The sequence below is a fragment of the Pongo abelii genome, chromosome 2, assembly GCF_028885655.2.
Source record: "Pongo abelii isolate AG06213 chromosome 2, NHGRI_mPonAbe1-v2.0_pri, whole genome shotgun sequence".
In the NCBI taxonomy this organism is placed as follows: Eukaryota; Metazoa; Chordata; class Mammalia; order Primates; family Hominidae; genus Pongo; species Pongo abelii.
The window spans coordinates 141,826,967-141,845,198 of record NC_085928.1 but is presented as its reverse complement, the minus strand read 5'-3'; the positions used below and the strand labels follow the sequence as shown (position 1 = coordinate 141,845,198).

The 18,232-nt window shown below is 39.6% G+C and overlaps 1 protein-coding gene across 1 annotated transcript in view; it reads right to left on the bottom strand.

The window, feature by feature from the left end:
• ACP3 (acid phosphatase 3) overlaps positions 1–18,232 on the bottom strand; it is a 55,727-nt gene that overhangs the window by 25,392 nt on the left and 12,103 nt on the right. The window contains exons 3-7 of the mRNA XM_009239320.3: positions 15,996–16,082; positions 15,386–15,538; positions 10,152–10,250; positions 5,037–5,129; positions 2,627–2,759 (exon numbers count right to left, since the gene is read on the bottom strand). Coding sequence (XP_009237595.2) covers positions 2,627–2,759; positions 5,037–5,129; positions 10,152–10,250; positions 15,386–15,538; positions 15,996–16,082 — 565 coding nt within the window. The remainder of the gene's footprint in view (positions 1–2,626; positions 2,760–5,036; positions 5,130–10,151; positions 10,251–15,385; positions 15,539–15,995; positions 16,083–18,232) is intronic.

Sequence of the window (18,232 nt, the reverse complement as noted above, 5' to 3'; positions counted from 1 at the left end):
TAAGGAGACCCTGTCTTTGCAAAAAATTAAAAAAAAATTTAGCTGGGCATGGTGGTGCATGCCTGTAGTCCCAGCTACTTGGGAGTCTGAGGTGGGAGGATTGCTTGAGCCTGAGAGGTCAAGGCTACAGTGAGCCGTGATCATGCTGCTGCACTCCAGCCTGGAGGACAGAGTGAGACCCTGTCTCAAAAACAAACACAGAAACAAACAAAAAATACAAAGAAACAAAAACAAAACAAACTAACAAAAAAACTAGCAAAGGTCAGAAGATGGCCCTGATGTTTCCACATTACTCTTTGTCACCTAGACAATGTGTGTTTTCTGTGCAGGAATGTGTTCAGCTGTTTCATCATTCAATAAACATGTAGTTGACAAATCTCTCTTGCCCAGCCGGATCTGAATAATAGTCTGAGCTTTTGTTTTGGCAGAACCACATAGGAGAAATTTTCCTGCTTAACAATGGCACTGGACTTTTTCCAGAAAGCAGGACAGCTGGTTTCATACAAGTGCCAGCCTTTAGAATCCAAGATCAGAGAACATCTCAGAGAAGGACTCTTATAGACAGAGTCTAGCTTAATCTCCTCATAGGTAGTGAAACAGAGATCCAGAGAGGGGAAGTGGCTTCTCCCAAATGTAATCTACTAGTAGGGAAGGGAAATAAAAGAGGAAACATGAGGAAAGTGGAGCAACTCCATTTCTTATTCATATATACACATCTCTACATCTACTATTAGACTACTGTCAACTCCCGTCTGGTATAAAGCATGTTGGGATTTTATTCAAATGCAGATCCTGATTCAACTCGTTTGGGAGTGGGGCCTGTGTTTCTAGCCAGGTGGTAGTTGATGCCAATGCTGAAAAGTAGACTGCACTTTGAGTTGTGAGGGACTAGGTGCCTGAATCCACCATAACTAAGTTGGGGGAAATAAATCAAGAGTCCCACTTCCACCATTTGATGGGGCTTGCAACTGAGTCACACTGCTGGCACCTGGTGGGCCAGAAATGAGGCTGAGTGTTTATGTGGCTTCCAAGGCACCCTCTACATCTTTTGTTGTTAAGCACTTAAGATTGAGCTTCTTCCTGGGTTCTGCCCATACACACAGTCTGTATCCTGCCTGGTAATTTTTTCCAACACTCCAGGTTCCATCTAAGACTCCTCTCTGGACTCTCCCTTCCTCAGGGCTGGATCTTGTTGCTCATGTGTTTAATGTGAAGTAAGGACTTGCACATTTCTACCAAGTCTGTCTCTGTGCCATGCAATCAGGATTTCTGTAATAGCAGGTCTACAACAACCTCATGTCGTTAATGGCCACTGTCCTAAATTTTTTGCCCCAACCTACTTTATTCATCTCACATGAATTTGCTCCTGACCATCCTGGTTTCATACCTCATTCCCCTGGTTACAGCTTGCCTCACTCTTTATACCTGGTGTGCAGCCCTGCTTTTCTAGCTATAATTGATTCCTTTTCTGGTCAGTGATTTGAATTTTTTCCCTAGTTAAGTAGCCTCAGTGAACAACCTCCCAGTCTGGTCCAGCCCTAATATGCTTTGCCTCTATGCGTTCTCTTGGGATTTTGATGGACTTGTCCTGATGCTGTGGTGAATAGTGTCTGTCAATAGCTGGAATCATGATGTGATTGTATTAATCTCAAAATGCCTTGAATATGTGTGTCAGCCTGACTTGGACCATCTCCTGTGGCTTGGACTTTCCTCATTATGTCAACCTGACATGATGGACTTTCTCTTCTTCTTTATCCCTAGTTTTAATACCTACGATAACCACATCTAAGTTTGACACCCCATTTGGTATCTTGGCCTGCCCATCCAGTTTCTCTCGTAAGCCCCAACATCTGTCCTTGTCTTTGCTGGTCCTGACTTTTTTCTTCCATCCACTTATCCTGATTACAAGAATCCAGCATCCTCTTGCCTGGGTCTGCCTTCATATGGCAGGGTGTCCTGTGCTACGAAGAGCCAGTTCTAACCAAGAAGAGGCATCACTGATAAATAAATCTCAACAGCTTTCAATATCAATGAAATATTTCAAGCTGTGTTATAAACTTGTCAATTGCAACATATTTTAACAGCACATAATTGGTCTGAAAAAATATAACAATTAGCCTGAAAAATATATTTTATCAGCTTTCACAATGACTACTACTCAGGGTTTCAGGAAAGCAGGCCACTTTTGTCATACCTCCCACTTGAAAAATTCATCATATAGGCCACAAGACACAATTAAGTTTCATGTGGCTCAGACACAGATCCTTGATTTTTGATCTGGAGGGGATGGAAAGGATCATTTAGCTTTAGCTTTCATTTTCCAGATAGAAAACTAAGGGCCTGAGTGAGTAATAGTTATGATTATACTAACATATGACATTTATTGACAGTGTATTATATACCAGGTACTGTTTGTTCTAAGCCCTTTGAATACATACATTCATTTTAATACTCACGGTCTATGAAGTAGGTATCATTAATATCCCCATTTTGCAGAATGGAAGCTGGTGCAAGAGTGATTAAGTGAACTGTCTGAGATCACACAGTTGATTAGTGGAGGGAACGACTCAGACCTGGATCATTTAACCACAAATCCAATATGCTCCTCTCATTTTTAAATACTTACCCCCTTGGAGCCTAGATTTCTCTTTCTGCTTGTGAATTCCATAGAGGGACAGGAGGGACAATTCTGACAATTCTCTCAACTTAGTCATGGTGTCCTCAGTGGCCCAGGAGGGTAAAGTGAAATTGTGAACACTCTGTAGCAAAGAAAAAGGAAGAAAAATGTGTGTGTATTTATATGACTGTCCTCTTTGTTGACTTATCCTTTTTCACCTCACAAGAACTAGTAGGGCCAGAGTTTCTTGTCCTGCCATTTCTTTCTAAGAGAACTTCATATTGTGATAAGTAGTGGTATTGACTTTCAGAAGAGAAGCTTATAGGAATGAATTTACCCATTCTTACCCAGTCCATAGCTTTTGGTTTAACTCTGGATCAGTGGGTGGCTCATATTTTGCAGAGTAAGGGTGCAGTAGGGAAATAATACCTCATTCCTTTATGAAAGGGTTAGAAATCTTTCTATGAACCTGACAGAGTTAAATGATATTTCCTTAAAAGCTGAATGGGCTGCCTGAGAGGCCAGTTAGGAAAGGCAATATATTTCTGGAACCTTCAGTAATATATTCTCCCCTACCCCCATCAAGGTCTAGTTTGCTGACTTTTTTTTTTTTTTTTTTGAGAGACAGGGTCTTGCTTTGTCACCAAGGCTGGAATGCAGTGGCCATCACAGCTCACTGTAACCTCAAACTTCAGGGCTCAAGCAATCCTCCCACCTCAACCTCCTGAGTAGTTCTGACTGTAGGTGCATGCCACCACACGTGGCACCTTTTTTTTTTTTTTTTGGAGACAGAGTCTTGCTCTGTCATCCAGCCTGGAGTGCAGTGGCACGATTTCGGCTCACTGCAACCTCCACTTCCTGGGTTCAAGCGATTCTCTTGCCTCAGCTTCCCGAGTAGCTGGGATTACAGGCATGCGCCACCACACCCAGCTAATTTTTGTATTTTTAGTAAAGATGAAATTTCGCCATGTTGGCCAGGCTGGTCTCGAATTCCTGAGCTCAGGCAATCCGCCCACCTTAGCCCAAAGTGCTGGGATTATAGGCATGAACCACTGCACCTGGCCACAGGTGGCTAATTTTTAAAAGTGTTTTGTAGAGGTAGGGCCTCGTTATGCTGCCCAGGCTCATCCTGAACTTCTAGACTCAAATGATCCTTCCATCTCAGCCTCCCAGAAGTGCTGGGATTACAGGCAGGAGCCACCACACCTGGCTGTAGTTCACTGACTCTTGAGGAAAGCCTGCACCTTGCACACAGTAGATACTTGGTAAATATGTGTTAAATGAATGGATAAGTACAAGCATGGCAGGTAGAGACCTTGTGCCAATATTTATTACCCGTTAGGAAGAGTTGATTAGGAGTCCGCCAGTTTCAAAGGCAGGATTAAGAGAGAGAGAAGGTGAGTTCGTGAAAGAGGAGACCAAAGTGGGGTGACCTACAGAGGAAATAAGTGAGAGATTTGGAAAAGATATCACATGACATGACCACATTTTGGAATAGCTCAGATCAAACTGTAGTAAGGAAGAAAAAAAAATTAAGACTGGAACAAAAATGGGGGCTCTTGTTTTCACTGAAGAGTCTTTTACAATGCTAATGAATTTTCACTGAAATAGTTGCTGATGATAAAGTGAAGATACTGGGAAAGTAGCATGTGATTGGGTCAATTAACTCTAGGATGGATGGAGGCAAACTGTGTCATCTGTTATTAAGATAGAACTACGGAAGTAATTGCTGCCCCCCAGACTCTCACGATGACCTCAAAGTTAGAAGTCAATATGAATTAGGTGGGTGGTCAGAATCTTGCCCCGTATTTAGTGAGCTAGTTGGGAAAACAGGAACAGAGAGTACTCCTTTTGGCCAGAAGGTGGAGCATGGTGAGTGAGAAACACCATGTAACCTTGAAAAGCAATCGTAATTTATCTGGTCACAAACGGTATTTCAAATGCATTGCAAAGCAAGAAAGAGGTTCTTTCTTGTTAAGCAAATATAAATAGCCTGGCTTATATTTTGCTTGTTTATTTCTACATTCAGAAATCAGGTAATTTTCCCCTCTTTCTTTATAACAACATTGTTTTTTCATTGAGACCAAGGACAGGAACCCAGCATTTTTGAGTGGCTGCAAAATAAATAAGCTCCTACTGAATCCAAGGGGGGAAAAAAACTAAAGTGGAAACTCATAGAATAAAAGCAATTTTGCTTGTAATTTTCTAAAGGGTGAAAACATAAATAATAATAGAGAGAAAAGAGAAGTCAGCATTTTCAAGTTAATATAAGCAAGTTGTGAATCACGTTTCAATGTCGAAAGAAGTGTAAGTAATACATTCATAAAGAAGTGAAAGAAAAGATATTCATCTATTTCAAAATAAGCATAAATCATAAAATCAGATTGCAAGTTAACCTGTGATTTTTTTTTTCTTTTACCTCACAATATAAAGGGTCGTAGACTTTACTCCAAATTCCAAAAAGGTCCTGGCCATGCAATCCTGAAAGTTTTCCCAAGGTAGCTATAAAATCCTGAAACACAAACAGAGAAAGAAAAATTCCTACACAGGTTTCTCAGCTTCAGCATTATTGATATTTTGGGCTAGACAATTCTTTGTTGTGGGGAGCTGTCCTGTGCATTATAGGATGTTTCACAGTATCCTGGCCTCTGCCCACTAGATGCCAGTAGCCTTCCTAATCTCCCACTTGTATAACCCAGAATATCTCCCGACATTGCCAAATGTTCCTTGTGAGGCAAATGTGCCTCTGTTGAGAACCGCTGTTCTTCACAGAAAAATGCACCAGTAATATTGGTTATGATAATGTCATTCCAAATAATTTTACAAACACGAATTGATTATTCCTTATTATTACATTTAAAATGTAGATAGATGCTGGCTGACTGCCACATGTTCCTGGTTTGTGCTGGAATTGGATTGAAGTGTACTGCCTCAGATTCTTTTTAGAAGTGGGTAAAGTATAACTCACGTGTAAATATGTCCCAGGTGAGAAAGGAAAGCATATTTCAGGCCAAAGCATCCAGGAACATGCAATACGAATAGGGCTTGGTCTTTGGCTATACATATAAAACTTGGATGGAGTGCAAATCTTTCACTAGGTTCTGTATGTTTCTTGGAATGTCGCAATAATGAGACCCAATGTTCAGCTATCTGACTGCTGAAATTGGCAGCCATTTCTGGGAAGCCTTTTGGAAGATATTGTCTGTCTGATGGATGAAATTTCTAGGGAACTACAATTTGCCAATATTAACCCCAACAGATTTTCATAAAATAATAGAAATTATTGTTAAAGAGCTCCTACTGCCATCTTCTCAAACATAAAGGCTCCAGGGCCAGATGACTGTCATAGAGGAATTCTACCAAGCTTTTCAAGAGTAAATTATTCTAATGCTATTTTAACTGTTCTGGAGCATAGAAGATGAAAGAAAACTTTCAAAAACTTCTTATGAATTAAGTGTAACACTGATACTGACAAAGATAGCCCCCAAAATAAAACTATTAGTTCAATGCCACTTGTAAATATCAATGCAAAAGGTGTAAGTAAAATAACAGGAAGTAATTCAATGTCACATAAAAGGAAATGGGTTTGATTTGAGAAATGTAAAGATTGTTCAACATTGGTAAATCTATGAATGTAATCAATCATTGTAATTAATCCAAGGAGAAAAATAATATGATTATATTAAAAAATGTTAAAACAATCATTCAGGAGATTAAACAACTAATACTGATTTAAAAAAATACACTCAAGAAAATAAGGTGGATACTTCCTTAATTTGATAAAAATATGTCTATTTTGGTTCAAAAGCCTGTATGCTTATTAGGAAAACTCCTCTAAAATCAGAAATAAGACAAGAATACCCACTACCAACACTGCCCATAACATTATACTGTAAGTAGTGGCCAGTGTAAACAGGCGAAAGGAAGAAATCAGAGGTATACATTTTTGAAAACTGGAGATACTGTAAACCTGAAACAAACTTAACAAAAAATGTAAAGACATATATGAAGAAAACCCTAAAATAATCTTTAAGATAAAACAAGTAGGAACATGTACCATATTCTTAGGAAGATTTGACAGTGAAAAGTTGCAAATTCTCCCTAAGTTAAATAAATTTAATATGATCCTAATGAAAATACTAAAAATTAAAAAATACATTTGGAACTAGACAAGCTGACTCTAAAGTTCACAAAGAAAATTAAAACATAGCCATGGAAACTCAGAAAAAGCAATGAGGGATGACTAGCCCTTTAGATATTAAAGCATATTATAAAGTCTTAATAGTTAAAACACAAGTTTTGGCTAATAAAAAATTAAACAGAATAAAAATTACATAAATAGACCTCACATCTATGGGAATTTTAATATATAATAGCTTAAATAAGTAGGAAAAAAATGAACTATTCAATAAACAATGATGGAGCAATTAGATAATCTTCCAGGAAAAAACTTAAACAGGATACATACTTCATACCTCCCACCAGTATGAACTGTAAATGAATTCAATATATAAATGAGAAATGAAGCTAGAGTGGAATTAGAAGAAAAGCATTGCAGACTTCCTTTATAACCTAGGAGTGGGGAAAGCTTTTCTAAACATGACTCAAAATATAGAAGCCATATAAGAATACATCAATACAGAGCCTACATGGCAAGAACACGGTAAGCACTTAATAGACAAACTTTTTTTAAAAAATGCCATTCATTATCTGTGATATTGTGAAATATATATTTGGTCTTTTTTTTTTTTTTTTTTTTGAGACGGAATTTCGTTCTTGTTGCCCAGGCTGGAATGCAGTGGCGCCATCTCGGCTCACTGCAAGCTCCGCCTCCTGGGTTCAAGTGATTCTCTTGCCTCAGCCTCCTGAGTAGCTGGGATTACAGGTGCCTGCCACCACGCCTGGCTAATTTTTTGTATTTTTAGTAGAGACAGGGTTTCACTAAGTTGGCCAGGCTGGTCTCAAACGCCTGACCTCAGGTGATCCACCCACCTTGGCCTCCCAAAGTGTTGGGATTACAAGCGTGAGCCACTGTGCCCGGCCTTATATTTGGTGTTCATCTCCATTTTCTGCCATAGAATTCCTAAAATCCTTGGAGTCTCCAAAGTATGTCTTTTTGCATGCTAATGATTGATTGATGGCTGGCAGTCCCTGGCCAGCTTCAGGATGGGGGCTGGTCACCAGAAAGCCAAGGCCAGGATTAGAGCGTTGGGACTTTCAGCCCTACTTCAGAACCTCTGGGGAGGGGAGGGAGTTAAAATTTAAGTTGATAGCCAATAGCCTATGGCTTAATCAATCATGCCTATGCAATGAAATCTCCATAAAAAGCCCAAAAGGAGAGGGTTCAGAGAGCCTTCAGACAGCTGAACACATAGAGGTTCCTGGAATGTGGTGGTCCTGAAGAAGGCAGGCAAGCTCCTTGACCTTTTCCTTAATCTTTTGTAATATCCTTTGTAATAACCGGTAACTGTGTTTCCCTGAGTTCTGTGAGCTGCCCCTGCAAACTGATCGAACCCAAAGAGGAAGTTGTGGGAACCCCAACTTAAAGCCAGTCTGTCAGAAGTTTGGAGGTCTGGACTTTCATCTATGTCTGAGGTGGCGGGTTGGGGGTGGCCAGTTTTGTGGCCTGAGCCCTCAACCTGTAGGATCTGATGCTATCTCCAGATAGATGGTGTCAAAACTGAATTGGAGGCCACCCAGCTGGTGTCCACTACAGAACGGGCTGCCTTTTCTTGCGGAGAGATCCCCCATATTTGGTCACAGAAGTCTTCTGTCTGTGTTGATTGGTGTTGTCAAGTGAGAAAAATAGGAAAAAGCACATTGAATGTGTTTTTTTTCACACACAAAATATCACAGACAGAAATGTTAAAATATATAGAAAAAAGTTTCTAAAAACTTATAGTAAAAGGAAAATCAATCATCCAAAAGAAAAGTAGTCAAGGGATATTGATATAAAAGGAAATATAAATGGCATTTAACTGATGAGAACACACGGACACATAGAGGGGAAGAAGACACACTGGGGCCTCTTGGAAGGTGAAAGGGGAGGAGGGGAAGGGTCAGGAAAAATAACCAATGAGTACTAGGCTTTATACCTGGGTGATGAAATAATCTGTACAACAAACCCCCATGACACATGTTTACCTATATAACAAACCTGCACTTGTACCTCTGAACTTAAAATAAAAGTTAAAAAAGAAATACAACACCAAAAAACAAACCAAAAAATGGCATTTAACTAGATGAAGATACCCAAACTCACTCATCACAAGAAAAAAAGTACTATAGCACAATGTTGTACAGTAGTTATAGTAGTGAGCTTCCTTGTCTTATTCCTAATTTTAGAGGGGATGGATGCTTCTAGTGATATTATTTTCCACTTACCAGAGTGGCAAATATCCCCAGAGTGGTCCACATACTGTTGGCAAAGTTGTGGAGAAATGGGCACTTGCATGCAGTGCTGATAGAAGTAGAAAGTAGTAAAACCTCTTTGGAGGGTAAATTAATAATATTTCAAATTAACCCAGAATGTCTACTTCTAGGATATTATCCCACAGGTATTCTTGTGAAACTATTTAGATGCACAAGTTACCCATACACGCTGTTTGTAAAAATGAAGGATTGAAAAATGACCCATATTCCTATCAATAGGGGCTGGTTAAATAAATTATGGCATAAATATAAATATTATACATTTGTTAAAAAAAAAGGAAAGAAAGAAAAGGAGGAAACTCTTTACATACAGATATAGAAATATTTCCAATATATTTTCTTAAATGGAAAACAAAACAAAACAAAACCAAGGTGCCCAACCCTATGAATAGTATACCATTTTCGTGTAACAAAAGGAGAAGCTATCAGAATATATTTTTGTGTTTGTATATGCATAAGGAAATTGGAAGACTGCATAAAATACTACATAAAATACATAAAAGACTATATAAAATACATAAAAGACTGCATAAAATAAATACATAAAAGACTACTAGAAAATAATGCTAGTGGTTACCTGTGGGGTCATGGAGACTTCCACTGTATTCCTTTTTATATTTTCTAATTTTTGGACAGTATGAATGTATTATATTCAAAAGATTATTTTAAAAAGTACACAGCATTATACCTACTTTTTGTATTGTACTGAAAATGGGTATTTTGCAAAATAGAAACAAAAAAAAGACTATCTTTGTATATGAAGACAATAATCCCAGCCCCTCAGCCTGAATAAGGCAGGTGATTTTAGACTTGTATTTATTCTCATCCAGCCATTTACTCACACCTGGTTCCTCTCAAGGCCATGAGTAAAGGATTCAAAAGGACTGGCTTGTCTATTGGCTTGTGACCCCTGTACAGGGAAGGGAAGCAGGAGTGATGACCTCCCTCATTAAATATTCTAACCCATTGCTGTACGCAGCCACTGACAGATGCATTCTTCCCATCTTTTTAAGAAGCCAAAGCTTCATCTTGTGTCTTGGCCCTCACACTCAAGTACCACTAACAAACTAACAAGTACCACTAAACAAAACTAGCTTTTAACCTTATAAGGGTGCAGCCTCTTCTGGAATTCCTCTGATTTCAAAGTCTCACTCTCAAGTTCTTGAAAACGAGGGCAGTTCCTGAAAGGCAGGTATAGCAACTGAGGATAAGAGAAAAATCATAAAATTGTTATGAGTCAGAAAAACTTTGCTAAATATGCTGCAGCAATATTTTAAGCCTCATTAGGTTCAAAGCAACCTTAATAAAATACTCAAATGTGTTTTGAGCTGAGTGGAAATTCCAAAATTGGGGAGAAAGAATCAAATGATCTACAGGTCTTAAAATAGTAGGATATGTATTCAGAATTGAAAATCCTTTTTTTTCTTTCGTAAACTTGCCGTAATATAACTGTGCTGTTGGTGGTAAATATTTACACTTCTCGATCTTCCATGTGAATAACTGTTATCTTGCTTCCTTCCCAATCCCTTTCATTTCTTGCAGTAGGTGCACATCTGTACACACACACACACACACACACACACACACACACACACCCCAACGCATGTATGTATGGAGAAAGGAATTTGATTCTGGAAAAAATCTTAAGTCAATTAACCACTCATTAAACTTCAGTTTTTGCAAATTTGCAGATTGTTAAAAGTACATATTGAATACTTAGAAAAATATACTTCAAAAACCTGTTGTGAGGACAAAGTGATCTTCCTAAAATTAATTAAATTTTGAGTGTTTTGTAATTTTAACTGTAACCCACAGGTTTGTAGCTCTCAAGTTTATTTTGTTGCCCTTACTTTCCATCTGTGACTAGTCCTGTATTTCTAGCCCTTGGTAGAAATAACTAATTTGGATGGTTTTTTTTTCCCTCAAATTTAGCATGTACAAGGCTAAACTTGTATATGTTACAAGGGCCTTCTTGCTGTCCCTGAAGGCACAGGCTTAGGATCTCTGCATAAAACTGTTCCCTGCCTTGAACACTCCCCGACTGACTTCTACTCCTCTTCTAGCCATCCTTCCCCAGCCTCTATCATATTAAAATGAATTCAACTTCATTTTTAACCATTCCCTCTTTGTAATTTTCCCTGCTTTTTCTAGTGGCAGAATTTATCAACCTACTTCATAGTCACTTTTGTTTCTGTATTTTCAAAACATATCCCCTTCTATTTCAAAATAGACCTCTTTTCTTTACCTTCATAGTCCCCTCCCCGTCCTAGGCACCATAACTTGTGTTTCAACTACTGTGAGAGCTTCCTATTTGGTAAATCAGTGTTCACTCTTTCAGCCATCCTAATTCATTCTCCATACAGCAGTTACACTAATACCTTTTATTATTATTATTATTATTATTATTTGAGACGGAGTCTTGCTCTGTCACCCAGGCTGGAGTGCAGTGGCGCGATCTCGGCTCACTGCAAGCTCCGCTTCCCGGGTTCACGCCATTCTCCTGCCTCAGCCTCCTGAGTAGCTGGGACTACAGGCGCCCGCCACCACGCCCGGCTAATTTTTTGTATTTTTAGTAGAGATGGGGTTTCACTGTGTTAGCCAGGATGGTCTCGATCTCCTGACCTCGTGATTGGCCCGCCTCAGCCTCCCAAAGTGCTGGGATTACAGGTGTGAGCCACTGCGCCCAGCCTATTATTATTTTTAAGCATGAATCTTTTTAAAGTATCGATCAGGTCATTTTGTGGTTCATGACCTTCATTGGCTTTCTATTTTACCTAAAATAAAATCAAAACTCACCACCACACAGACTACATCAAGAGTTCGCATGAGTTGGCCTCTAGGAACTGCACTGCCCTCTTTTCCTGTTACTGTCCCTTGTCACTCCTCTCCAGCAACATTGTGGGCCTTCTTGCTGTCCCGGAAGGCACTGGCTTAGGAGCTCTGCATAAAACTGTTTCCTGCCTTGAACACTTCCCAATTGACTTCTACCCCTCTTCTAGCCATCCTGGGCCAGTCTCTATCATATTAACCTGTTTCATTTCTTTCCAGGAACTCATCGCCATCTGACATTATTTTATTTACTTGTTTATCATCTATTTCCTATAAAATATAAACTTGATGACAGCCAGGATCATGTCTGTTTTGTTCACTGCTGCAATGTCAATGCCCAGCACAGGGCTTGGCATATTAGTAGCTACTCAGAAAACATTTATTTTAAAAGTTGCTTCCTGTTCATCATTTCTGGTTGTGTGTGTCACCTTGTCTTACCTTGCTTCTCTTCCTCTAACATCTTTTTACCATCTCATTTCAGGCCTTATTTCTTAATTCCAGAATTGCTTCAATAGTTATTCTCTGAGGCTCCAGTGTCTTTTCTGTTCAAGCTACTGTCAGGCAAGTGCCCAAAAGCACCACTCATCACATGTGCATAATACCGAAGAATGTATACTGGTTTCTTTTATGTCCATTGCTTTTAGTCTAAATTTGCATGCATGGCTTTCAAATTGTTCCATAGGAGAAATTATATTGTTAAGAGAAAAAGCACAAGACTGTTCATTAAAAGGCCTGGAATTTAATTAATTACTTCCTGGATGTTAGTTTTTTTCATTCACAAATTGAGTCAGGCTGAAAATAAACAGAATAATTGCCGAGACATCTGTCCAGAATTTTGCAGTTTATGGTGTTTTCCATTTTTTGACTAACTTGACTTTCACAAATCCCTAAGAAGAAGTTAGGTGGGTGCTATTTTCCCATGTCACAGAAAGGAAACTGAGGTTTATGGAGGTTACTCAAGGTCATATATCTGAAGTGGTAGTTGGCTCTCAGATGTAGGTTTTCCAACTTCAAATTCAGCCCTTCTTCTAACATCACACTGCCTTTCTTTCAACTCAAGATTCCTCCTGGCTATTAAATTTGGATTATCTAATCTGTGTCCAATATAATCAATTTTATTTTCATTCTCTTTCTAAATATGAACTCTGGGCACAGAAGAACTGGCATTCTACATATTCACTCATGGTCATGTTTTTGTGCTGCCTTCCTCTCCTTCCTCCCTCTCCTCTGAGGTCTGTTTCAAGTTCTCACTCTCTTTATGAAGACCTGAATAACTGCCTTGTGGTAACTGCACGTAAGTCTCATTCTCTGACTTCACCCAGCATATGTGGCTTATACTTGAAATTATTGCCCACCATCTTATAATGTCTTCTACACATTTCACACATGCTAATTTGCTTTCATCAAACTATAAATTAGAAAAACTTGGCCTCCTATTTCTCTACAGCATTCAGCACAGCTAAATGCTGGGAATAAGCTAGTGTTGATTGGTTTCATTAGATTTCTTAGTTGATATGAGAGAATTTTTTTGACCTTAGTGAATCAGATAGATGGAAGCCATAGGTAGATAATGTTCCTTGCTTCTCTCTTTCTCTCCCTTACTCTCCCTATTTCTTTCCTCCTCTTCTACTAGCACCTGCATTCTCTTTCTGTGTAACTTAATTACTATCACTCAGGATTAATTGTTAGATAGCTGTTGTGGTCTACATTTTGCTAAATTTTGGTGCTGCTATCCCGTCTTTGTTTTGTTTTGTTTTTTATTTATTTTTGAGACAGAATTTCGCTCTTGTTGCCCAAGCTGGAGTGCAATGGTGTGATCTCGGCTCACTGCAACCTCCGCCTCCCAGGTTCAAGCGATTCTCCTGCCTCAGCCTCCCGAGTAGCTGGGATTACAGGCATACGCCACCATGCCCAGCTAATATTTGTATTTTTAGTAGAAACGGGGTTTCACCATGTTAGCCAGGCTGGTCTCGAACTCCTGACCTCAGGTGATCCGTCTGCCTCGGCCTCCCAAAGTGCTGGGATTACAGGCATGAGCCACCGCACCTGACCTCCAGTCTTTATCTCTGCAGAAAAGGCTGGTAAAGTGATTTTTTTTTTCTTTTTGGAATAAAATATTCACAAATGCTTAAGAACACTGGTAATCACAATACTTCCCTCCTGATTCTGTGAAGGGAAAGAGATGTAAATAAATCATCCTGTCTTTTCAAGAAACAGCAGAAAAATGGTTGGAGTAGATTTAACTCCAGTGACTTTCTGCACAGCATTTGGGAAAAATCCTTAAGTCCCTATATGCAGCAATTAAGTCAAATTTCTAGGGGTACTGGAAGGACAAAGAGGATAGTAACCTACCCCAGAGGTCACTGGGCAAAAGTCTGGGTCCAGCAGTCAGGCTAAGCTTCAGCCATAAAGAGATGCGATGGTCATGCCTATGATGGGACTGCAGGGAAATTAGGAAGGGATTCTTTGTCCCAAACTATTTCTTTCGTATAGTCTTAAGTTTCACACCTGGAAGATTAGTTAGATTTATCTATTACTACTTTAAAAATACCCATTCCTCTGAAAAGATTAAAGAAAGCTTGGTCAGTCCCACCCTGTGTAAACACGTTTGAGAGTTTCTCTCAAACAGCCCCATTCAGGCAGCTTAGTTTATAGTACTGGTTCTCAAACTTGGCTCCCCACTGGAATCATCGAGGGAGATTATTTTTTAAATACTGGTGCCTGGGTCCACCCTCAGACATTCCGATTTCTTACAGAGAGTGCCCTTGGCATCAGGATTTTTTTAAAAAAACCACGTGATTCTAATATGCAGCTAAGTCTGAGAATCACGATTTTATAGGGAAGAAAATCGCTCTGGAATGAAATAGGCCTAGTTTTAATCCCAGAGTGATGCTTGCCAGCAGTGTGGCTTTGGACCAATTTGTTTGTTATTTAACCTCTCCAAGCACTTATTTCCCTCACTATAAAAGGAGAACAAGAATATTGTCCATTCAGAGTTGTTATGAAAGGTAACACGATGATTCATATAAAATGTTGGGCAATAATTATGCACTCAAATCTTTTTTTCTCTACCTAGGAATGTGGATTTTCATAAGCGGAGGAGTGTTTGGCGGTATAAAGATCTTTGGATAATCTGGAGAGTGGAGAAACCTGTTTGGGGCACCAAAAGCCTGGGAATTAAGGCAGAACACTGGGGGACTCGTCTCTCTCCCTCTTTCTCTCTCTCTCTCTCTGTGTGTGTGTATGACGATGAGGGGGCAAATTGCCAAGAGTTGCAAGAGTGGCAAAACAAAGTGAATCATACAGATCCAAAGAGAAATTTGGTTCCTACTCTATCTTAGCTAGGGTTTTCCATGTCCTAAATTGTCCTTTGTATCTTTATTTAAGAAAGAATTAAAACTGCACAGCTCAAGGAGTGTCCAGACTCCCAAATCCACAACTGCTGAGTAGCCTGCCTTCCTCATTCTAGGTCCATCTGAAATCTCCTGGTTTTCCCAGTATACTGACCTGATCTTCAGAAAGAGGAACTGTGTGCACCGGGATGGGCTGCCAGAGTAGGGTAGGATTCCAGATGCTGACACCCTCTGGGGGAAACAGGGCTGCCAGGTTTGTCATAGCACTCATCAAAGTCCGGTCAATGTCTGTGCTTCGAATATAAACCTAGAGTAGGAAAATCAAAGCAGAAGCAAACATAAAGGGAACATGAGGTTTTTTTCTACAGAGCTGCCAAGGTATTAGAGAAAGGACAGGACACCCACAGTGAAATATTACAGACATTGTGCTAACATCAGAATCATAATACTTGTTAAGGAATGAGCAACATTATGATCATGGTACAAAGCAACCTGGTTGGCCAATAGTTGAATTGACAAATGAGATCAATTAAGCAGTGGCTACTTGTCAAGCCAAAGTATTTATTCAGGTGTTCATAAAATCTTGAAATTACTTATATTCACAATTTTTTGGAACAAAAAGTTGCACAAAGAGCAATATATTTGTAAACGAGATCTCTGACTTGTATAAGTTCCTTGGAAAACAGGCAAAGCACTTTTATATATGCAGAACTATTTTAATTATTTCAAAGATCAAAGTTCCCACTCTTGGCTCCCCAACTTGCCTGTTCATGTTTATAGGACTCATTCAAGAATTTTCTATATCTCTTTCTTATGTACTCTCCAAGTTCATAATGCTGCTCCATGCCCAGCTATGGGAAAAAAATAAAAGCAAAAATTAATGAAAGTAAGTTCTATGAATCACATTATCATAAAAATTTGTTGATTTTTTTTTCATTATGTGTGTAGAATGAACAATGGTGTGGTTTAATAGTTCCACAATAATAACACATATTTAAATGAAAACAAAAGAGCTGTACTCTTTAGTTACAGTTCCCTGACTCCCTGAGAAAACTCATTTATCTTCATTAGCACTTAACATAGAGACTTGCACATAGTAAGTGCTTAGTTGATAGTTGGGTGATTGATCTGATTTAAGTAAATGATTCATCTCTGACGTAGTGGGATCCTTGCTGGTAGAGCATTCAAAGAGACCTACTTGGTGGGGATTTTGTGGAAGAAGCTCAACCATCTGATGAGATTAGACTCGATGAATCTGAAAGTCTCTTTCAACCTCTGTGGGCAATGGTTTACTATCTGCCCAGTTTATTAATTCCTGGTTCATAAAAAAATTAGAACATGTTACTCTAAGTGTGGTCTGTATTGGCTTCACTTAATAGCATTATAGAAATCAAATTCTTGGGCCCCACCCTTGACCTACTGAACCAGAACCTTTGGGGGTGGAGTTCAAGAATATTTTTTAACAAGCTTCTGATGGACAGTAATCACTGAGATGCACTGCATTAGCTGAGTGGTCCACAACCATTACTGTGCATCAGAAACAAAATTATCCAGCGGTGCATTTTCAAATGCAGATTCCTCAGCATCTCCATCAGAGATTCCAGCTCATTAGTTCCTGAGTGGGGCCCTGACATCTGCATTTTAACAAGTCTCCCAAGTGATTCAGATGCAGCTAGTAGAGCACCATGCTTTGGAAACACAGCATTCAAGTTTGTCTTTAATCCAGAGCCTTACTAGAGCTTTGGGAGCCAGAGAGGAGGTTGTTACGGTGGCTGCTGCTTGGTCCCACTTGTCATTTGCTTGTCACCCTTGTCATTTTCTTGACCACCACTATAATCACTTCCCATCTAGGATGGGGACAAGGTGGGAAAGGAATAATATACCATGACCTGAGTAGCGGAGAAGCAGGTACTTTAGGTCTAATTGTGTTCTTACAGCTGACTTTTTAAATAGTGGTCTGTATAAAGCAGTGATTTTCACACTTTAGCATGCACAGAATCACCTGGAGGACGCAATAAAACACAGACTTCTGGGCTTTAATTCCAAAGTTTATGGTTCACTGCGTATTGGGTGAAGAATTTACATTACTGAGAAGTTCCCACGTGATGGTGATGCTGCTGGTCCAGGGACCACACTTTAAAAACCACTGATCTAGACAGCCATCATCCTATGATTATGCAGATTAAAAATACCTAGACAAGGCAGATTAAAAGTATCTAGACACTGATCTAGACAGCCATCATCTTATGATTATGTAGATTTAAAGTACCTAGACAAAGCTGGGTATGGTGGCTCAGGCCTGAAATTCTAGCACTTTGGGAGGCCAAGGCGGGTGGATTGCCTGAGCTCAGGAGTTTGAGACCAGCCTGGGCAACATGGCAAAACCCCATCTCTACTAAAAATATAAAAAATTAGCCAGGCATGGTGGTGCTCTCCTGTAGTTCCAGCTACTTGGGAGGCTGAGGCACAAGAATTGCTTGAATCCAGGAGGCAGAGGCTGCAGTGAGCTGAGATCGAGCCACTGCACTCCAGCCTGCGGAGACAGAGCGAGACTCCATCTCAAAAAAAAAAAAAAAAAAAAAAAAAAGTACCTAGACAAGGGTGGGAATCTGAGCCCTAGAACCTTGTCACTTCAAATGTGGTCCATGTACCAGTGCCATTGTCATCCTTGGGAGTATGTTAGACATGCAGAATCGCAGGTCCCACATCAGACCTGCTGAATTAGAATCTGCATTTTGACAAGATTCCCAAGTGATTCATTTGCACATGGAAGCTTGAGAAATACTGCCCTAATAGAATCTGATGGGTAATCAAGGTTCTTCAGAAGAAGAACTCAGATCCTGCAGCCTAGAAGAATCTTTTGGTCTTAATGGGAAAACACAGCAACAGAACAGGAGTCTATACAGAGCCATAGGTATTAACAAGCAAATCTGAATTTTTGTAGCCTCTCTTTCATTCAAAGGGACAGAAGATGGGTAGGCTATGGGGAGAAGAGCTCTGA